At 38.5% G+C, this 23,064-nt stretch overlaps 2 protein-coding genes and 1 pseudogene across 3 annotated transcripts in view; 2 read left to right on the forward strand and 1 right to left on the reverse strand.

The window, feature by feature from the left end:
* Positions 1-5,735, forward strand: part of TPR (translocated promoter region, nuclear basket protein) — a 61,034-nt gene extending 55,299 nt beyond the window's left edge. For both annotated transcript variants that reach the window (XM_043484600.1, XM_043484601.1), the window contains exons 50-52: positions 2,294-2,412; positions 4,753-4,848; positions 5,536-5,735. In XM_043484600.1, coding sequence (XP_043340535.1) covers positions 2,294-2,412; positions 4,753-4,848; positions 5,536-5,591 — 271 coding nt within the window. In that variant the 3' untranslated portion in view covers positions 5,592-5,735. The remainder of the gene's footprint in view (positions 1-2,293; positions 2,413-4,752; positions 4,849-5,535) is intronic.
* A 15-nt stretch (positions 5,736-5,750) lies between these two features.
* On the reverse strand, positions 5,751-22,163 carry PRG4 (proteoglycan 4). Its single transcript, XM_043484605.1, is given in 14 exon segments — positions 5,751-5,887; positions 6,616-6,741; positions 7,173-7,370; positions 7,875-8,031; positions 8,313-8,449; positions 9,208-9,285; positions 9,833-11,389; positions 11,392-12,618; positions 13,971-14,093; positions 14,612-14,761; positions 17,431-17,550; positions 18,827-18,949; positions 21,396-21,497; positions 22,061-22,163. Coding segments are annotated over 13 exon segments (4,170 nt in total). The 5' UTR covers positions 21,472-21,497; positions 22,061-22,163; the 3' UTR covers positions 5,751-5,789.
* On the forward strand, positions 16,676-16,843 carry LOC122452669 (annotated as a pseudogene).
* Positions 22,164-23,064: the final 901 nt, after the last annotated feature.

The following is a 23,064-nucleotide window of genomic DNA, read 5'->3' on the forward strand; positions in this document are numbered from 1 at the left end:
ATGATGCATTCTAGGACAAAGTATTCTCTAAAATCACTGGTCCTCTTCCATTAATGTAGCTGCTTGAACTTTTCCCCAAGAAAGAAGTCTTTCTGCGAAAATTAGGAAATGTTAGGAAATGACTCAGTTTTCCATTTAGTAGTGGGCTCTCAAGCAAACCTCACCTGTTTTTTTATTTATGTGCGTTTAGAACTTGGTCTGAAACACTGACTTCTTAAAAATTAGAAATCTTCAAGACCTGACTTAACACATCAGTTATAAATAAAGTGTAAAAAGAAGTATTTCACAACAAATCATTCAGATTTTTTTTAAACTAAAGGAGGTGGAACAATTTAATAGAACTCACTGGACAGTGCTTTGGAGAAGTTTAACTTTTAAAGTGGAACCTGATTCTTTATAAAATAAAAATGTTCGACTTCGTAGTCAAAAGCATAGCTAGAAGTAGAATCCAGATTCCTAGGTAGTGCTCAGGTTTTGTTTTATTTAGCAACATTTTGTTAGTGTAATTAACAGGCCAACTCTAGTAAATATATGAAAAAATGAAGTCTACTATTACGCCTCTAACTCAATGCTACTTAGTTTGAGAAAGTTACAGACCCTGCTGAAAATGCTAGCTGCCTTTAATTCCATGCCATGTATGCAAGTCACTTCATGGGTGTCGTTTTTAATCCACACAGTATTATGAAGTTTTGCTCCCATTTGACAGATAAGAAAGCTCAGATTCTGAACATGTTAAAACAACTTGCTTAGACTGTACTTCTCTAGTTTTCAACTGTAGCAGAGTCGTAAGAGTATCTTTCAGGTCCAGTTCAGTTCAGTTGCTAAGTCTTGTCTACTTCTTTGTGACCCCATGGACTACAGCACGCCAGGCTTCCCTGTCCATCACCAACTCCCAGAGCTTGCTCAAATTCATGTCCATCGAGTCAGTGATGCCATACAACCATCTTACCTTCTGTGGTCCCCTTCACCTCCTGCCTTCAGTCTTTCCCAGCATCAGCGTCTTTTCCAGTGAGTCATTCTTCACATCAGATGGCCAAAGTATTGGATTTTGTTTCAGCATCAGTCCTTCCAATGAATATTCAGGACTGATTTCCTTTAGGATTGACTGATTTGATCTCCTAACTGTCCAGGGTACTCTGAAGAGTCTTCTCCAACACCACAGTTCAAAATTATCTATTCTTTAGCGCTGAGCTTTCTAACTCTCACATCCATACATGACTACTAGAAAAACCATGGCTTTGACTAGACAGACCTTTGTTGGCAAAGTAATGTCTCTGCTTTTTAATGTGCTGTCTAGGTTAATCATAGCATTTCTTCCAAGGAGCAAGCGTCTTTTAATTTTATGGCTGCAGTCACCATCTGCAGTGATTTTGGAGCCCAAGAAAATAAAGTCTGTCACTGTTTCCCTTGTTTCCCCATCTATTTGCCATGAAGTGATGGGACTGGATGCCATGATCTTCCTTTTTTGAATGTTGAATTTGAAGACAACTTTTTCACACTCCTCTTTCACTTTCACCAGGAGGCTCTTTAGTTCTTCACTTGCAGCCATAAGGTGGTGTCATCTGCATATCTGAGGTTGTTGATATTTCTCCTGGCAGTCTTGATTCCAGCTTGTACTTCATCCAGCCCGGCATTTCGAATGATGTAACCTGCATATAAGTTAGATAAGTAGGGTAACAATGTACAGCCTTGATCTTTCAGGTACATTGTTATTAATAAGTGTACTGAAGTTTGCAGATGATAAAAACAGGAGCACATTTAAGTTATTCTTGTACTCTTAATCTTCCTCACTTGTTTTTTGATGTGCTTTCTCAAATGGGAGAGAGAAATGGACTTATAGCTTTGAGCTAGGAATTCATCTACCCTAGCCTCATCTGGGCTAGAGCCCATGGTGAAACAGTGGTATATTATTAATAGTTAGAACTGTTGTGGGTTATTTTAGTATCTGCTTTCGTTGAACGTTGTTTTGCGATTTATCAAAACCCAGATACTGTTATCGACTATGAACATCTTTTGTTAAAAAGAAAAAAAGAACAGCAAAAAGGAGGAAAAAATAAAATTGGAATATGTCCTAGCGAGAAAAGAAGTGAGGAAAACGGAACTTGAGCTCTCTTTTCCCCTGCCTTTTAAATATATGGTTACTATTGTTAGAGTCTGAAAGTTTGAGTTGGAGGGGACCTCTGGGTTATTTAAATGATAGACTATATAAAAAAAAAAAAGTTTGGGAACAATTTAGGATACATGCTAGGATCAGTTTTATATTTTCTAATGAATTTTTGTTTTCCTTTCTTAGTATTAGTTCAGAAGCAGGCCTCGAAATTGATAGCCAGCAGGAAGAAGAGCCTGTTCAGGCCTCTGATGAGTCAGATCTTCCTTCCACCAGCCAGGACCCTCCTTCCAGTTCTTCTGTAGGTAAGTCCCTGCTCCAGACTACAGTATAGCTTTTACACATCAGTCTTGTTTGCAAAAGACACTGTTCTGTTAGTAACAATTGATAATTCTTTTTTCCTTGCCTTTTAAAATGCTTCATTTGAAAGGAAAATTTTACTTTATTAAAAAGAACTTTTAATTTGTATTAAAGGGAATTGGTTGTATCAAAGGTGCCATAGGGGCTGGAGGGATGGATTATTGCGAGGGACACTAAAGAGTAGTCTCCAGGCCTCTTGCCTGTATTTAAACCAGAGCAATTCCTTTCTTATTTCTTCTAACTGATAAGTTCTACATGAGATTTGGTATGTAGAGTTGAGGGTTGGGAGGCCTGTTGCTTAAAAAGAAATTGAAATTTACTGATGTAAATAGTAAAGTTTGGTTTTTCACATTTTTGAAGTTAACTTTGAAAAGGGCCATGGATCTTTCTTGCAATAAAAATTATTTCTGCAGTTCTTTTTAAAAAATAGTTAATATTTATTGAGCACTTACTTTGTATCAGACAGTATTCTAAGCCCTTTACCTGTATTTATTCATTTAATTCTCATACCACCCAACATGGTAAGCACATATCTCCATTTCATAGAAATGGAAACTGAGTCGCAAAAAGGTTGAATAATTTCCTTCAAAGTCACACAATAATAGGCAAGCCAGGATGCAAACTCAAGAAGTTTGACTGGAGATGCCACTCTTAAATGGTACACTGAGATAGCTTATTTATCTCAGAGTTTTTAGCTAAGCAATTTCTTTTATTATTAAAGAAATATATCCTCAGTCACCCACTCTTAATTATTTCATTTTAAATTGTTTATAGCAGTAATCTTCAAACTCTGTCATGGAACCTTCAGGTTTTATGGAAGACCTTCTCAATTACTACTTTTTTCAGTCATGGCACTTGGCTCTCTCAAACCTCTTCTCCCTTTCTGCTGCTTTTCTGTGACACATTAACCCATTAGCTAATATGCCCAGATTCAGATTCTGTATCTGTCTTTTAACAGCTAGTAACTTTAAATCTCTGCTCACTTCATTGTGAAATATGGATATTCATAACTCATCTTGCAATCAGGATTAGAAATAATGTATATAAATTATATAACTCAGTGCTTTGCACACAGTAAGGCTCAAATTGTAGCTGTCATAATTATTATCAATATGATAGCATTATGGATAATATAATAATTGAAGTTCTGTGCCCCCAGTCGTATTCTGATGTCCCATGAGAATTATCTTTCCTCCATGGGAGGGCACGAGTTATATCTTACCAGATCTTGCATAAGAAAATATGGTTCTTATTCCCTTTTACAGTATAATATGAAATTAGGGTGTTAACACTAATCCTCCCCATCTGAGCAGTCATCCATGTGGTCAGCAAATATTTAAGTGCCTACCAAGTGCCAGGCAGTTTTACAGAGGCGTTACCAAAGAATTTGATATTTAAGGAAAAACCTGAAGGTAAGGAAGCAAAGCTGTGCAACTCTTCAGGGGACCATGTTCCAGGACGAGAAAAAGAGTAGATGCAGAGTCCATAGGCAACAGTGTGATACGTTCAGGGTCAGCAAAGAGGCCCGTGTGGCTGAAGCATAATCTGGACAGAGAGAGAATGGCAGGAGATAACGGGTGGGGGGAGGATAGATCTTGTAGCCCATTGTCATTTCTTCAGCTTTCATGGATGCAGCAGGCTTTTGGAGGGCTTCAGACAGTGTGGTGACATGATCTGACTGAACTTAGTATCAGTTTGGCTGCTGTGTAAAGAAGAGACTGAAAGTGAGTAATGGGCAGCAACAAAGCGAAAGTGTGGAGAATATTGCGGTAATTGAAGGTAAAGACAGGATAGTGGATGTTTTAGACAGAATAGTGGGGTCAAGATTGTGAGGAGTCAGATTCAGGATATAGATTAAAATTAGAGCTTACAGGATTTGCTAATGATTGGATTGGGGATTTCTGGAAAAGGGAAGAGTCAGATATGACTGGTGGTATATTGCAATGGACTGTTGTTTCCTGAAGGATGTTGCTAGTTTGTTTCCCCATTGTATTCCCCAGCTCCTTGCTCAGTGTCTGATACATGGATAGGAGCCAAGTAAATATTTATTATTAAATCATAACAGTTGGGTGAAATGAATGAAAAAGTCAAAAACAAATTTTTTTTTAACTTTTTACCTTTTTGTTTGTTAAATGTCCCTTGTTAAAAAACAAAGAATATTTAAATATAGAAAGCAGTGGGCACCTTTGCATTCTATCCATGCATTCACTTAGTATCAGTTTTTGTCATTTTAACTGCTTTCTTATTTATTAACTTGCTTTCCTGTATATTAATGCTTTTCTTAGATACTAGCAGTAGTCAGCCGAAGCCTTTCAGACGGGTAAGACTTCAGACAACATTGAGACAAGGTGTCCGTGGTCGCCAGTTTAACAGACAGAGAGGTAAATTTCTAATATGCTGATCACGTGATAGGATGTGCAGTAATATTAAATGGAATGAGTTTTCTAATCCTGAAGCTTCCAGTGTGTATTTATTTGACATTTTTTGTTTGTTCTTTAAAATACTCCAGGGGCTGATTAAATAATTACACGTTGAGCTTGTGATGTTTACTAATCTATAAACTACTTGTAGACAGGTTTGTGTACCATAGGTTTATAATGAATATGTGCTTATATTTTATTTTTACTCATTTCTTCCTTGAGTTCAGGGTAAGATCTGAAAAAGCTAAAATGTTATACTGCTGTGTAATCATTTGTTACATCTCTGCCTTTTGTTGTTATACCTTTTTTACAGAAAAATAAGGATTTGTGACTTGTTTAGCTAGTCACAAAAGAAAAGAAAAAAAAATGTAAAGAAAAATGTAAAATTTTAATATCTTTGTTTTCCAGTTTAACTATTAGAGATTGCATTCATGTTATAAAACATTAATCTAATTGTAATGATTTCCATTGAAGATATAAAATACCTAACAGTTTCGTGTCTATACGCTTAGACACTTGATCTTGAAAATTTTTATAATGAATTAGGGTAAGTGAATACTCTAGTTTTAAGCTAACTTCTTAAAATACTCTAGTTTGAGCTAGCTTTTTGAAAGATGCATTCAGATTTATTCTTTTTTTCTCTTACAGGTGTGAGCCATGCAATGGGAGGGAGAGGAGGAATAAATAGAGGAAATATTAATTAAATGTTCTGTAAACTACAATAACTGTGAATAAGATTGTCAGATCTGTTTTAGTGTAATGATTGTCAAGTTTAAAAACATTTTTGTATTTAAATTGGTATGCTTATCTCAGCGTTCTTTATTAATAAAATGTATTTCAGTGTCAACATTTATCATTCGCTTCTTCATTTTAATTAGTTGATTCTTCCGTCGCCCGTCAGTCTAAGGACAGTTGTACCAGGTATTGGATAAGGTCTGCCCAGAACGAGTAGTAATGGCTCTTGCTGTCCTACTTGGCACGTCGACGTTATAGTATTGATCTAAAAAGAGGAAGGATCACTTTTCAATTAAAAAGAAAATAAAACACTTAAAAGTAGTTTCTATTTATTTTTATGCTCAAAGAGAGTATTTATCATTTTAGTACAAAAAATGTATTAATTAATTAATTTGAACTTTCTGACAAAAAGAAAACCAGCTGCTTAGGCAGACTGACCTTTCACCATCTTTCAATGAAATTATATTTAATTCTGCTTTTTCAGTGTAAGAATTTGAGAAAACCAAGTTAGTTTAAAAAATGATCATTTGTTTGAATTTTATTCTTTAAAAAAATACATTCTGATGTCATTTATATAGGCAGAATAGCTTATATTTTCATGACTTTTTCAAAGAAAAATACCCCAGGTAATATAATTAATAAAATTAGTTTCTTAGGAACTTCTTTCTGATCTTACAGACTATAATGATATAAATAGGTATAACTTCATAGTAAGTAAGGCCTCTGTTAAATGCCACTGATAACAAAGGAAAATATTATTTTCAGTAGCAGTTTTAACTCAGTTTAGTGGATGTTTTATTATACTAGGCTTTAATCTCATGAAGGATAGGGCAGAAATGAATTGTAATCCATTCAGTTTAATTAAACCAATAACCTAAGCTTTCTCTTCAGGATAATTAGAATAAGTGATAGAATTTAACTTCTCACCTTTAGTCACCATTGAACACTTGGTTTTGCTTTGATTTTATTCATGTCTCAAAGATAATAACTTACCTTTAGAAAAGGCATAGTAATCGTAGCCATCGGGTTTTCTGACGTTGGGCAGTGATATTGCTGAAGTAACCACGTTTGGAAGTCCTCTCCACAGTGTACTCACTTTAACTTCATTATGGAGGAAACCTGTGGATGACGTTTTAAATGTGAGATTGAAAGGCAGTGATGTTCTGTAAGCAGTTGGAAAGAGCAGTTGTTGAGGCAAACAGACGTGGTTTTAACCTTAGTTTGGTCACTTAGTAGCTCTGTTACCTTGGGTGAGTTAACTTCAGTGCCTCAACTTTTGCTGTCTCTCATGTGATACAAATAGGACTGTTGTGAGGGTTATAGGTTTGAGCTTAATGTTCTTAGTTAATGGTGTTTATTATAATTAATAAACCTGAATAAATTGTCTTTCTTATCCACAAAGAAAAATACGGTATTGATCTTTGGTCATTCATTGAGGCAAATTGATAAGCTTAAAGTATTAGGGTTATTTGGCCAGAATTTATATTTAATAATTGATACTATATTACATCTACTTCATGTGTAAAAATTAACACAGTAAAAAATATTACCTTTGTCTTGATAAGGGACTCTGATGGGTGAGTACTGAATTCTGATGGTGTGTATTTGAGAAGGTCCTATAGCACGTTCAAATCGACGTCTCCTGACCTGTGCTGTTTCTCCATACACGGAATAGTTTATAGCAGGCCTTCTTCCAGTACACTTTTGGGTGGGTTCCTGTTTGTAAGTGTACTGCTGAACACTGCCACCTATGATGAATTAGAAAATCACATATAGTATGAATATTAATTCTAATGCCCAAAAGAGGTGGAAGAGAGCTTTTTACAAGGTAGAGGAAACAATGGATGTTTTTTATACAGTGTGGTCCAGACATTAATAATGGTTACTAGTCAAGGGTACTATAAAAATAACTGACTCTTGAAGTACTTGTGAATAAAGCCAACGCACTGCATAGTTATATATTTAGCTTTGTTTTAAAATAAATAACATTCTTTATATAAATGTCCTGAAAACTCATGAAATCGTGATTTGAATGTCAAGAAAGCAAAATACTTCTTACTGCCCTTAATTTATTCAAGAAAGCAAAATACTTCTTACTGCCCTTAATTTATTTTTTAATTGAAAATATTTGATTTTAGACATTAAAGATATTTGTTAACAGTAATCCCAGTAATAAATGAAAATATTGAATGAAATTTTCCTGTCAGATTTCTCCTTAAAAGTTTTAATTTTGTTAGTTATGTAACACATACCTCTCTTGAAAAAATACACAGATTCAGGTCTGTTCTTGTATTGAGCTATTGAGAGAGCTGCCACTATTTTTCCATTTAGTCCTCCAAATCCTTTGGAAATTAGTTTGGGATATCCTGCATCTTTTATATCATTGGTGAAACGCCAGTACTGAGAATCCTGATAATTAAAAAGAGGAAATGACGTGAACAGCTTTTTAAAAGGTTATAAAGCAAGTGGGAGGAAGGTTAGAAACTCATTATTAGATTTAAGTATTGGGAGAAAGTTTTACCTTAGTTAATAATTTGAATAATTTGACAGGGTTACCATATTAACTTTTTATCAAATTTTAATGGTAGTTTGTTTATGTATGGAGACTTTCTGAAATGGAAGTTAAACTGATTTATGGTTTCATAATAAAAAATAACTGCTGATTTCTCTCACAAGGATATTTTTCTTACCTTAAAGAAGAAAGTCTTTCCTTCACAGTTGCATCTCGTAAAAACAGTATCAATGGGGGAGGGAATGCCCCAAACTTCAGTAATTCTCCGAGGTGGAGATGGTGGACTGAATGGAGTTAGCATCCAGAAATAATGACCTAAAATTGAAAGTGATGATCAGCCTACAAGCTGAATGAAGTCTGAAACCTATCCCAGAAGAAATCAAAATCAAATCTTTTAAAAATAGTTTATCATAAACAGATTGAATGTGTTGACAAGCGTTCTACGATGGCTAGTCAGAATTGCAAGTACTAAATGCAGACGACCGTATTTAAACATTTCTGAGAATACATGTTTCTCAAGTCTGAAATTTAGCATGACAAAATTTTTAGTTTCCCAGTTTCTCTAGAAAGGGCCTTCTGGCTTGGATTTACAGAAAGTCACTTAATCTCTCAATTTCTTTATCTGTTAGAATTAAGTAGTTACAATTAAATAACTTAGTTGTGTTTGTTACTTTATTCCCTAGTGGCTCAGATGGTCAGCAATCTGCCTGCAATGTCGGAGACCCAGGTTTGATCCCTGGGTCAGGAAGATCCCCTGGGGAAGGGAATGGCAACCCACTCCAGTATTCTTGCCTGGAAAATCCCATGGACAGAGGACCCTGGCAGGCTACAGTCCATGGCGTTGGCGGAGTCAGAAACGACTGAGCAACTAACATACTTTAACTATTTCTAACTTTTTTAATCCAATGCTTTAGTATTTACCCTCAGGTCCTTATAATAATTATGTGAGGTAAGTTTATCAGTCAGGTTTCCCTCCAGGAAGCTCAATTCAAATTTGTACTCTCCAATGACGCGTTCTCATGAATACCAGGAACAAAACAAGGAGCAGAAAAAGAAATGTGTACAAAACTCACCTCGAAATGCAACTAATGTCCCATTACGCAAAGTAGTCAGTCCATCTACTGGCCTACCATTGCATAAATTAGTTTCATCTGAAACAAATTAACACAAATTAGGCCAACATAAAAATGAGAAGGTTTCGCTCTTTTCAAATCTTCCCATCAGGTTCTCTTTCCTCTGTTCACCCTTTCCTAAGCTCTTGAAGAGTACATATTTGACGTACATGTACTTCAGAGGTTAAAGAAAAGTAATACTATTCATAGTTGTACTTAAAGGTGATATTACTCAAAATATATAAACATACATTTTGAATTGGAATGGGTCAGGGTACCTGATCTTCATGTAAATTTGCCAGGTATTGGATGTTCAGTCTCAATGTGAAATTTTTTTTCTTAGTTCTGATTGCCTTGTGGAATTGGTTTGGCAAAGAATATTGCACATTCTTATAACCCTAGGTTGTTATTTGATTTTCCAAATACCAAATAAACTTATTTGCTTAGCTGTAGAGAAGATGTAAAACTTCACGAGTTAAGTTTCAGGGTTTTAAATATATATCAATAGAATAATACTAAATCAGGGCATTCTGGTTCAGAAAGATTTAACATTGCCAATTTTAAACGTGAAAATAACTGATGTTACCTGAAAACATGGGGCTGATACCGAAGCCTTGACTGGGTCCTCTCACTATGATTTCAGTGCCTGGAATAACTATAGGAGTTAGCACAGGGGGCCTGAAAATCACATGAGGTTTTTCTCCTTCAGCAGCATCTCCATCCTCATTCTTTGGGTTTACCTCAATTATTTCTGAGTTGGGGGTTGGGGTAGGGCTGGTGGTGGTTTGGAGCATGGCTTCTGGTAAAGAGGTAGGAGTCGGTCCAGGCATTGCTGATGTCGTCATCTTTGGGGGAGTTGGTGTAGTCTTTGGTTTTCTCACTCTAGGTGTTCTTGGCTTTTTGGTCGAAGTGGGCTTTTTGGGTGCTCTGGTTGGTTTCTGAGGTTTAGGAGTTGTCGCTTGAGAATTAGTAGCTGTGCCTTTTGGTACAGCTGTGGTCTGTTCAGGTTTGCTTGTCTTCTTGGTCGTCTTCTTTGTTGCAGTCATTACTTTAGGTGCAAGAGTTGCTTTAGGAGTAATTTTGGATGATGTTGTGGTATCTTCGGTTGTGGTAGATGTTACATCTGTGGTTGTACTTGGTAGTTTGGTTTCAGTAGTCTTTTCTGTTTTAGTTGCTGCCTCTGTTATAATCTTAGCTGCAGCTGTTGTAATTTCAGGTGTAGAATGTATGTCTTTTTCTGTGGACTTGTCTTTAACTGTTGTAGTCATTTCAGGTTTGTTCACTTTAGGAGCCTTGATTGTGGGTACTGCAGGCTCCTTGGGACTGTTTTCAAGAGCCTTTGGTGTGGATTCTATAGGAGGCTGAGGAGTTGATTCAGCAGGGCTCTTCGGAGTAGTGGGAGGCTCCACGGTGGTAGTTGAAGTAGAGGCCTCTGAGGTGGTTGGAGCAGGTATATCAGGAGAACTTGGAGGAGATGTCTCAGGAGAATTTGGAGTGGGCTCCTTGGGTTCAACAGGAGCAGGCTCCTTGTGGGTGGCGGGTACAGGCTCCCTGGGAATGGTGGGAGCAGGCTTCTTGGGGGTGGTGGTGGGTGCAGGCTCCTTGGGAGTGGGTGTAGGCTCTTTGGGGGTGGTGGTGGGTGCAGGCTCTTTGGGGGTGGTGGTGGGAGCAGGCTCCTTGGGGGCGGTAGGAGCAGGCTCCTTGGGGGTGGTGGGTGCAGGCTCCTTGGGGGTGGTGGGTGCAGGCTCCTTCGGGGTGGTGGGAGCGGGCTCCTTGGTGGTGGGTGGTGGGTGGGTGCGGCTTTTTGGGGGCGGTGGGAGCGGGCTCCTTGGGGCAGTGGGAGCGGGCTCCTTGGTGGTGGGTGCGGGCTCCTTGGGGACGGTGGGTGCGGGCTCCTTGGGGACGGTGGGAGCGGGCTCCTTGGGGGTGGTGGGTGCGGGCTCCTTGGGAGTGGGTGCAGGCTCCTTGGGGGTGGTGGGAGCGGGCTCCTTTGTGGTGGGTGCAGGCTCCTTGGGGGCGGTGGGAGCGGACTCCTTGGGGGTGGTGGTGCAGGCTCCTTCGGGTGGTGGGTGTAGGCTCCTTGTGGTGGGTGCAGGCTCTTTTGGGGGTGGTGGTGGAAGCAGGCTCTTGGGGGTGGTGGGTGAGGCTCCTTGGGAGTGGTGGGAGCAGGCTCCTTGGGGGTGGTGGGTGCAGGCTCCTTCGGGGTGGTGGGAGCAGGCTCCTTGGGGGTGGTGGGTGCAGGCTCCTTGGGGGTGGTGGGAGCAGGCTCCTTGGGGGTGGTGGGAGCAGGCTCCCTTGGGGGTGGTGGTGCAGGTTCCTTGGGTGGTGGGTGCAGGCTCCTTGGAAGTGGTGGGGTGGCGGTCCTTGGGGTGGTGGGTGCAGGCTCCTCGGGGGTGGTGGGAGCAGGCTCCTCGGGGTGGTGGGTGAGGCTCCTGGGGTGGGGAGCAGGCTCCTCGGGGGTGTGTGCAGGCTCCTTCGGGTGGGTGGTTGCAGCTCCTTTGGGGGTGGTGGGAGCAGGCTCCTTGGGGGTGGGTGGGTGAGGCTCCTTGGTGGTGGGACGAGGCTCTGGGGTGTGGTGGGAGCAGGTCCTTGGTGGTGGGTGCAGGCTTCCTTGGGGGTGTGGGTGAGGCTCCTTGGGGGTGGTGGGAGCAGGCTCCTCGGGGGTGGTGGGTGCAGACTCCTCGAGGGTGGTGGGTGCAGGCTCCTCAGGGGTGGTGGGTGCAGGCTTCTCGGGAATGGTGGGAGCAGGCTCCTTGGGGGTGGTGGGTGCAGGCTCCTTGGGGGTGGTGGGTGCAGGCTCCTTGGGGGTGGTGGGAGCAGGCTCCTTGGGGGTGGTGGGTGCAGGCTCCTTGGGGGTGGTGGGTGCAGGTTCCTTGGGGGTGGTGGGTGCAGGCTCCTTGGGAGTGGTGGGTGCAGGCTCCTTCAGGGTGGTGGGTGTAGGGGATTTGGTTATAGTTTCAGCTTTGGGTGTAGATGTAGCAGGAACTTCAGGTGTGGGTGCAAGACCTTTAGTAGATGTGTTCTCTGCAGTTCGTGTCTCTTTAGCTGAAGTAGTCTTCTCTTTTGCGCTAGTGGAAGTCTGCTTATTTGTTGTAGAAGTCTCTTTAGTTTCAATTATTGTCTCTGTGTGGACTGTCGAAGGTGTCTCTTTAGTTGTGTCAGATTTAGGTGGAAGACTGGGCTTAGGAAGTGTTGGTTTTACTGTTGTAATCTTGGGAGTTGTGGTAACTTTATTACGTTGAGTGGTGGGAATGTTAGGAGTTGGGGTGAGCTTGAAATCACCATTATCCAGTCCACTTCCACCTTCATCTATAACTGGTGGTCCTGGGGTAGGTTTCTTTTTAGGAGTTCTTTTCTTCTTGTTATCTTTTACTAGAGAGAAAAAAAAAAGATACATCTTTTTATTTTTGTGACATAAAGATGCCATCCTTATCATTGACTGGCTGTGTGTGTCGAGGCAAATTGCTAATCTCTAACATGTCTATTGATTTACTGTAAAATGGTAAACACTATTTTACTGGACTATTTTAGTGAATGAATGAGATAAGGGATGAAAAATACAAAACTCAATACAATTAATACATGGAAGCAAGTGGCAACTTGGAAATTGTTAATATGATCAATAACACTAATTCAACTCTCATATCAATGTTCTTTGCTCCTCACTTTCTTAGCTCTTCTTATTCCTTATTGCTCATTGCCCCTTTACTGGAAACCTAGTTCCAGCATCTTTTAGACCCACTGCACCAATTCCCTCAGAAACCTCTGTAACTGCATCCAAGGAATCTGTTCCAGTCAACCCCAAGCTTCCAGCTTAGCCCTGCTTCCATGCACATGGCTTTGAACAGCCTTCTTTTCCCTGTCCATCTAAACTTAGCAGTCTCAGGGGATACAGAGAGGGAGATTAGGATACCATGGCAGGAAAAGGACCCTATTTAACAGGACTTCCCAGAGCAGCCACCCCATAGGTGAACCCCAGAGCCCAAGAGGCACATCACTTGGATGAGTTCTGTTTATCAATTCTATTAATGCTCAGAGATTAAATATCTTGCTATTCAGCTAGAAAGAAGGCTTCAGGGGAAATAACCACCCAGGAAATAGAATTCTTCAAAACTTCAATATCCAAAATCTGCCATTTCCTGGAGAATGAGAATATATTTTAGAAATTCAGGAAATAATTTTTAAAAAGCAGAACAAACGAAATTTCTCTTTAGGAGGTAATCGCCAATTCTGTAGTATGTCCTTTACTACAGAAAAATCAGATATGACATAATTAGAAAAATAATAAAGATCTGTAAAATGTGAACAATAATATTGCCTTTCAGGAATGTATGATAATTTAATGGATTAAAGTTGCAAAATACTTAAGGAACAATATAAATGTTCTTTATAGGGAAGGAGAAATGAAACCACAATATAGAAGAGAGAGAAATGCTATCAGGTAGAGAGGAACTGAAATAGAAAACCATTAGTAATCATCTCTGATGCCATCCTATGGTTCTACAGTTGCTGTTCTCGTCTTCTTTGGCTCTACAGAGTGGTGTCTTAGCTGCTTGGCACTAGTTTCCTATAGGAAATTTTCACGGATATCTTTTAATATTTATGAAGTTACACCCCCCTCAATATTGGAATGTCCTCAAATCATTCTCCCACACACATGACTTTTAGATAATTATTGTTAACATGGCATTGATATAGTCATTGATCTTTATCAATGCTCAAACCTTTGGGTTTCTTCTTTAATTCTCTATTAGCAGCTGAATTTTTGGAAGACTTGATTTTCCGAATAGTTGAAGAGGAAGAGGAAGAGGAGGAGGAAGACTCTTGATTTTCAGAAACAGAATGTTCTATAAATCAAATAAAAAAGTTGATCACACCAACTGTGATTTAAAGCAAAAAAGAACTGCCAGTCCAAATGCAACAAGAAATGCTGTTTATTGATCTACAAATGTCATATTCTGCTTTTGTTTTATCAGTAAAATGAGCAACTGCTCTTGTAAATAAATGTCAGTTAAAAGCAAGGCACCTGAGCTTGTCACAGATACTAGAGTATAACTATTCAATATATAACTTTCACTCAACTTTCTTATATCCCACTGAATCAAGTCGTTATACAAAGAAAATCGTGAACTCTTTTTTTAAAAAACAGTAAATCTTGTTTCTTCTGATTAGTTTAATCTAGTCCTGTACAGTTTGGTAAATAAGAAAAATAACTTTGGCTTGAACTTTGACTTAAACAAAAAGTGTGATGAGCCTTTAATGACTTAGAAGATCACCTTATTCTATGAAGAGCTCATAGAAGTAGTCCACCTACAGATTGTTTCATCTTAGAAACAACCTTTTGTTACATCTGTCATCTTCCTACCTTCTGTTATTTCCTCTGATTCTATAACTTTCTTAGTCTTCTTCTTGTTTGGTGATTTGGGTGAACGTTTGGTTGTTGATTTGATGGTCTGAGATGCTCCTGGAGGTGGAGGTGCAGTCTTTGGAGGTGGAGGTGTTGTGGGGTTATGCACTGAGGCCAAGCAAGACAGGTCGGTTAACATCTTGTTCACATTCATCAGCAACTCTAACTGTGAAAGGCACAGATGCCATCTGGCTTCAAGAGTAGATGCTGGTGAAAACCGGTGCAGGCAAGCTCTCAGCCCAGCACTAACTACTCCAAACTAATGAATTCTGAGAATGCATTGCTATTTAAAAAAAAAAAAATGATTCTCAAATCACTGTAAATTATGACTTGGAGCAAAGACTCAGGAGTCAGAAGACCTGAATTCCAGTTCTAGACCTGCAAGGCTCTGCTGTTGACCTTGGACAAATGGGCAAACCCTCTTGAACCCCCTTGCCTGCAAACTGAGATGTTTTCTCCTAGATGATTTCCTGAGGTGTTTGCCTGCCTAAAAAATGCTTAACTCTATGCACTCCATTCTTTATGCCAGCCTTCTGTGATACAAAAATAATCCCTGCATGTGGTTGACAGATATTTGTGCTCTCAAGAAGAAAAATATAAAAATTACATTCTCCTGTTGTCATATTCATTTAAATCAAATGACACCAATTTACCTTCCTTTTTTTTTTTTCAATTACAAAAGTTCTACATGAATATTTACCCCTGGAAGAATTTCACACTTTCATATTATGCTTTCCTCAAAATGCATTGCCCGTCTCCAAGATAAAATAGCTTAATGGTTTGGCATGTACCTTTTTAACCTTTTATTGCCCCTACTCTTTGCCCCTTCTCATGCCTAGAAGAGAAGACATGGAATATGTTTGATCATTAGAAACGAGAAGAAAAGAAGAGGGACTTATCTGAAAGATAAGAGAACAGGGAGAGAGAAGGGCCCCTGGGTGGAGGAGAGTGGTGATAAATCCTGCTACTCTTACCAAACTTCTCCTCCAAACTCTGTTTTTGTAATTTCCATGAGCTGACCACCATAACGTTCCCTCTTTGTCCTTCCACCCCACGAAAATGCCAGGTACCACAACTTGAAAAGTTTTTTCACATTCTAATGATCTTGACCAAGCTATTTAACCTCTTGGACTGTTTTCTCACCCACATTCAGAGGTGCTTGACTGCTTCAATTCTTGAACTGTTAGGACTTTTAGACATATAGATGCCTATAAGCAGTATCTATAGCAATCTTAAAATGACTAAGTGGTGAGTTGCAAGACAGTTCGGGTGTTTTGTTTTGTTTTTTTTAAAGAAAATGCTGAAGCTCTAATTGATGCCTCTATTTTCAGTTGGACCCTGACGATCTCTGTAAATTCTGTGAATGAAGCACTACCTTCATCAATTTTTGTTCATTGAGTTTTACATACACCTCAAGTAATCTAACCCGCCACTTGGTAGCTAAACTATTGCCTTTATTAATATGGTTCTCTCAATGATTGATCATTCTCTAATCGTTTTCCCTCCCCATCCATCCTCTGCCCAAAATAAATTCTTAGTTTTTTGTCTCACAGCCAAAACAACTATCAGTGATGAGTGAATAAGAAGCACTCATCTCATAGGTCCATCTGAAAGCTGCAGGAACTCTGCACTTGGAGATTTTAATTACAAGGGTGTTGTCGCCATTATTTTTGGAATGTTTTCCAGTGAAAACATTGAAGAGTTAAGAAATGTTCCTCCACTATGCTGATTAATAGTTTTCCACCCTATTTCTTCACTGTTTGAAAGAAGCAGAAGATGCAATCTTATTTAAATAAAATGATAAGATTATGCAAGCAGTACTCATTTTCACTTTTACTTTACAGATAATCTTGTTTTAACGGTAGGATTTAAGAGCAAACATTTGGTAAAAGAAAGGAATCAACTATTTAAATACATTTTTGTAAATCTTTTTTCTTTTGGTAAATTTAGAGGGTTTTATTAAGCTGTCAGAGTACTCCTTCAGGACCTATAATCAGAGAAGAGGATTTAAAAACGAAACTAATCGCTTCTCGGCCTTTTGGCTAAGATCAAGTGTAGTATCTGTTCTTATCAGTTTAATATCTGATACGTCCTCTATCCGAGGACAATATATTAAATGGATTTTTGGAATTAGGAAAAAAAAAAAAAGGAAAAAAAAAAAAACGAAACTACCTTTTTTATTGATCCCTTCATATACAGACATTTAGATAGAGACTATTGAGGAGACTGTAGAGAGGGGAGAGGAACACAGTAGACAGTTAACTGCAAACAATAGACAGTTTGACAGTAAACTTTGGTTTGCTTATCAATTTAGTGCTTTAAACTGACTCCTAAGTTTACTAGTTCAGAGAAGTTGAACGTGTTGATTCTGTCCTCAGACACACACTCAAGAACACTGAGAGCAAAAGCACAGATAGGTCAAAGGACAGTTGACTTTTTGAGGTCAGCACAATGGGATTAGACAAGAAATCATCAAATGAGCGGGATACTGTCCACGTAACCTGCAGCTGAGCCACACCTGGAGGAGAAAAGCATGGATACTTGGCCCCCATCTCTGTTACTCAACCTGCGATCTCTTGTGCTCCTGGAACCTGGCTGAGCCAGGGAGTGATAGAAAGACGCGTTCTTTCTTTAATTCATCATGGTGAAACAAAAAGCTTACGTGTTAGTAAAATCAAGAGCCGAGGTGGACCACGTGTTAGACATGATCTGTGGCGCTAGGGGAGGTGCCCAGATCTGGCTGTACTGGGAAGCGCTGAGGGTAACCGGATGCTTACCTTCTTCACAAAAAGTGCCGTAATCGGAACAGCACTTGCCGTACTTCTTACAGTCTGAGTCGCAGTCACACTCCCTCCCTCTTGCAAAGGATTCGAAGCAGCGGCCTTTACAGGAAAGCTCTACCGAGAGCAAAGCAAAACATTATGGATTATTGGTTGCGTGGTCAGTGGTGCCTATGTATTGATTAACCATTTTCCACCTTACAGCTGACTAGAGCTCCAAAAGTGCATAGCTAAGTCTTCTCTGGAATTTGGAAAGTGGTTAGTTTCCCAAATGAAGACAGCTGAAGTCAAGAAAGAAATCTGGAGACTTGGGGAAACTATTCTTGCCCTTCAAGGCTCCAAGAGACATCCCAGTGCTGTCTGAGTCATTTCATGTATGGACAGTGGAAAATTGAGAAATGTCTAAAGAGGTAAGTATCCTTCATATGAATTCCCCCATCCTCTCCTCACACCATTACTTTCCAAACTGATTTTTGTTAATTGATCATACATATTCTATAACAATATATCCTAAAGAGTCAACTTAAAATAAATAGGTCACTAGTTAGGCTCAAAAATTTTTCAGAATGCACAAACCTTTATTATGACAACCTGGCATGGTATAGAGCTGAGAGATGTCAGCCCAATCCTTTGATATGGACTATATAAGAGAAATCTGCATGTTTTCCCCAAGAGCCTTGGTTAAAGCCACAGTGCCAGTAATACACAGGCATATTTGAAATAATTACCTTACACAACAAATAAATTGTACAACAATATATTTACCAACTTCACATGCAAATTCTAAAGCCGACATAACTTTGAGCCACCTTAATAATTTTCACAAAAGTGAAATTTTTGCACATTAACAACAAAATGGTCCAAAATATGTTTAAGTGAACTATCATAACTTAAAATTGTACCCTTTGGTTTTAACTGAAATTCATCATTAAATACTCATTATTAAACACTGTAAAGTGCCTTTTTTCATGTAACCTAAAACATATTAATATCAAAAAGTCAAACAGTAAGCAAAATTATTTTATTTCCATGAACTTCTTTGATGAAGATATTGAAGGGCTCCATCACTAAGTAATTACTTCTCTGGTTAATAGCAAAGAATTACTACTGTTTACTTCATGACTCCTGAGTCACTGTATTAAGTCTCTATTTAAAACAAGAGCTGATGCTGGGCCCTAGTCAATAGCCTTGTGCGAGTGACAGGTTTCCAGGTTCCCCTCCCTGTCCCGCTACGGTTGCAGCTTGGACGGCATCGTCAGGCACAGCACACTGCAACATTTACGCGAGGGAAGGGAGAAAGGCACTTCAGCACAAAGACGTGAACAGGTTGACAACAGCACTGCTCTCACGGGACATGAGCTTGACAGAGGAGACACCAGCTCTCAGGACTTACCCACGGTGCAGACTTTCTTGAAGTCAGGGCAGCACTCCATGTAGTGTTGACAGTTATAGTCACAGTTGCAGATGGCATCTCTAGAATACCCTTCCCCACATCTCCCCGCACAGCTTGCTACATCTAAAATCATACAACACTAGCGTAAACATGGCCAAATGACTTTATAAAAAGAAGGGGTCTAAGGAGTAAGACTAAGCCTCTCGGTGATGGAGAATTTTATCCATTGGAAAAGGCTGGGAAGGATGGTTCGCGATGGGTCCCAGTGACATTTGCTTCCTCCTAGGTGACCTTGACCATGCCTCTTTAGTCATTACTAGACTGAGAACATAAATACACCTTTGAAAACCAGGCTGAGTAATGGCTTTGGACAAAGAGGGTGCTCTTCCTGGGGGAGGGCTGGCAGCTACAATTCTACGAATGCTGCCATTTACCGAGCAGCTCCGTGCTGGTCACTGAGTCATACATTATCTCTAACACTTATGAAACGTTGCCAGGAGAGTTTCAGTAGTCCCTTTTTTAGAGATAAAAAAGCTGAAACTCAGAAATTTTAGGAACTTGCTCAAGGGCACCCAGTTAGTTAGTAGTTCCAGCATATATGTATTACAGGTCAGTGAACACCTATCAATCATTCTTATCAACCTCTTTCACTCTTAGAAATGTCCTGATTTGTATAACAAATTGTATGGTCATCCTAAGTAAACAGCCCACCTAGAATTTGAACTCTGATATATCTGAATCCAAAACCCAAACTTTCCCCACCCAATCACATTGCCTCTCATTCCTGATGATGCATTTATAGCAAGCTGGCTATGCCAGCACTAATTTTCCCATACTCCTGCTCCTTTCGTTGGTGGGAATATCTGGGGTCTATAAATGTGAGAAGAAGTCAGAGGCCTTCAACCACTGCTAAAGAGAGTACAAAATAGGTAATTCTTGAAAAACATCTGAGCATGAATATAAAAGTCATGAACAGAATTATTTTAGATAAAAGTATAATTATCCTTACATATATTTTTTAAATCATTTGGAAACACCATGAAAACCTCCCTGAGAAATAACCACAGAAATGTAACAACTGAACCCATCCGTGGAATAGAGACTGGCAGGTGCAGCGTTCTAAATCCACAGAGGGACTTTGAAGCACTGAAAAAAATCTCAGAATAATGAATCCAGGAAAATTAAAGTCTTACTATGCAAGTAAAACATTGAACATTAGGACAACTTTCAGAACTTTTTACATACATATGTGCACAATGCATATAAAAATGCATATCATATATAGTGTATGTATATAAATACATATATTATATATACAGAAAAAAGGGGAAGAAATTGAGAAGGCAAGAAAAGCAGACAAGACAACATCAAAAGATTATTTTACAACTAGCAGATTTCTGAAATGGGACGTCAGTTATTTTTATAGGAAAAATTTATTTCTTTGGATTTAATGAATGTCCCAGTTTTATTGATGTTGGTTTTAACAACTAGTTTTAAATTCATTTAATTAAAGGAGAGGAAAAATTTTTGTGACCCACCAATAGTATTATGAGGAAGTGACTTAGGAAATGCACCTGTGTTATGAAACTTGTAACGTTATTCTGAGAGAGCAGAAGAGCATGGAGACACCAGAGTAGTCATCATTCCTGATTAAATATTTATATTTGCTCTCATGAGTTTTTCCACCTTACCTAAGTGATTCTGAAACTATGTCCAAGCAGGCAGGTATCTCACATGCTCAGTTTATTTAATCACTTCACTGGAAGTGTCTACCTTACAAGAGTAATTTTGCCATAACAATTATGTACCTTGATTTTTCTTCTCTCATATTTTGCTTATCAAAGAAAAAAAAGGGAAACAGAAATCCAAAGCTTGGTGTTATTGTTAAGTAATCTATTTTATGATGCTAGAGACTTCTGTTAAGGTGATTACACTGCACATACCTTAACATTTTCTAAAAATGAATAATAAGAACTGTTCTTACAGGACTATTTTTGGAGGGCTATGAATGGTTCAGTATTGTAAAATGACATTCACACCTGTGTAAATTCCTATCTGAAGGAATAGTCCTTGAAAGAAGAAAGCACACTTTCAAGATTACTAAAATGCCCTTCGAAATGTAAATATTCACTGTAGTATATTTATATCAACATGATGCCAACATAAGCTATTGATAATTTATTTGATATAAAAGATTAGTTGAATTTATTTGTAAACATGTAGGAAAAATCATATGCTGTTTAAATATTGTTCATTTCAGTTAATCTGATGATATATCATTCCAACATAGTTTTATTGTGTGTCTGTGTTTTTTAAACCTTTGGGAGAACCATAGAACAATAAGCACAAAAACTACTCTATTGAAAAGCTCAAAACTTCTAGAAAGATTTCATAATACAAAATGCTTATTAATATGCTACATATTCTTTACTTACTTTTAAGGTTTTACTATGCATTAAACTCAGACAAATATCATTTTTAGAAAGTTATTTCTTTTGTTGTCATAAAAATCAGAACTGAACAATTAGCAATCTCTGTCAAATAAAAGTATTTCTGACGGTTAAGGTACCTTGAGAAGAAACTTGCTGAATTGAGAAAACAGAAAACAGCAGCAACAAGTAAATGGGAAGCGTTTTCCACTCCATGGCTGCTTTCAGGTACTGAGCCCTCGCTGAAAAGAAAATAAAAGTATTAGAAAACTCCTCTTGGATCTCACCACCAATTTATGCTTGTATTACAGCATTTCAATCATTTTAAAATTCAATTTAATGATAAAAAAAACTTTCCCATTCTTAAAACAAGACATTTAAAAGTAACCAGCCTTAATTCATTGTAAATACTTCACCATTAATCATCAAATCACCATCTCAATCATGTTACTGGCCATTTTAATACTTTAGAATCTCCCAAATAGAAAAAAAAGACCTATCTTAAAACTCTATTCAAATTATAGCAAGTACTTACAGTGCAAGGTTTAAATCCTATGTTGAAGGGAAAAAATAAGTAACCAGCTTTAGTAAAATTTGATTTAACAAACAGAGTTATCATTCCAACTTTCTCTTAACTCTCAATATAAATTCATAAGCTTTCAGCAGGTGTATTGCATAAATGTGATTCTTTTCTAAACTCTCCAACTACTATCCTTATAAATCTTTTCAAGTACCTTTAATAAAGTATATCCTTATTGAATTGAAAACATATAATTCCATGAAGCAAGTTAACTGTAACACTTACCCGTAAAAGGAGAGATGAATTTCTCCAGTGTCCCGTAAGTCTTATATATCAGAGCAAATATGTTAGGATGAACCAATTAGTCCAAAGGTTAGACAAAATCAACAGTGACAACCTATGAAATCAAACTTTCCTCATTTATTGGAACAGGTCCCAGACGACCAGACTTAAGTAACATCTGGAAAACACTTTCATTAATAAAATGACTACTACAAATAAATTTAGATTTATTGGCCCAAACACACTTCTAATTTCTAAGTGAAGTGAACAAATTGTTCTGAGATGGTAAATTGCTTGGCAGGCTTTGACTAGTGCAGCAACTTTAAAATAGTCAAATGCTGGTATCATTTCTTTTTTTTTATTTTTCCAGTTAACCCAGCAAAGAGTGTTTTTGAAACTTTATCTAGTTTCAGCTTATGGCATAAGTTTTCTGAACTTATACATTTAAATGTTTAATTCTTTTCTTGAGTATTTTCATTTTTCCCTGAGCACAGAAAATATGCTTTCAGTTACCTATTAGGTGGATGATTTTCACTGTGGATTTTATAACTTCCTTTACTATGTAAAAACCTGCTTAAAAACTACATTGATGTCTCCCTTGACACCTTTATTTAAGCCCAGCAATATTTGGAAAACATTTTACTTATTCATGTAGCTTCCTTGTCACAGAGAAAATGTGAACCATCAGCTTCCTAGAGTTGGGTCAGCTAGCTCAAGGTTATACCCGGTTTGATAGGAAGTGTTCCTGTTCAAGGGCTTCCCAGGTGGCGCTAGTGGTGAAGAATACGCCTTCCAATGCAGGAGACTTAAGAGACGTGGGTTTGATCCCTAGATTGGAAAGATCCCTTGGAGAAGGGAATGGCAACGCACACCAGTATTCTTGCCTGGAGAATCCCATGGACAGAGGAGCCTGGTGGGCTACAGTCCCTGGGGTCACAGAGAGTTGGACCCCACTGAAATGAATGAGCACGCATGGACGTGCCTGTTCAAGTCCTCTCTACCTACAT

This window comes from Cervus canadensis, chromosome 13 (genome assembly GCF_019320065.1).
Source record: "Cervus canadensis isolate Bull #8, Minnesota chromosome 13, ASM1932006v1, whole genome shotgun sequence".
Taxonomy (NCBI): Eukaryota; Metazoa; Chordata; class Mammalia; order Artiodactyla; family Cervidae; genus Cervus; species Cervus canadensis.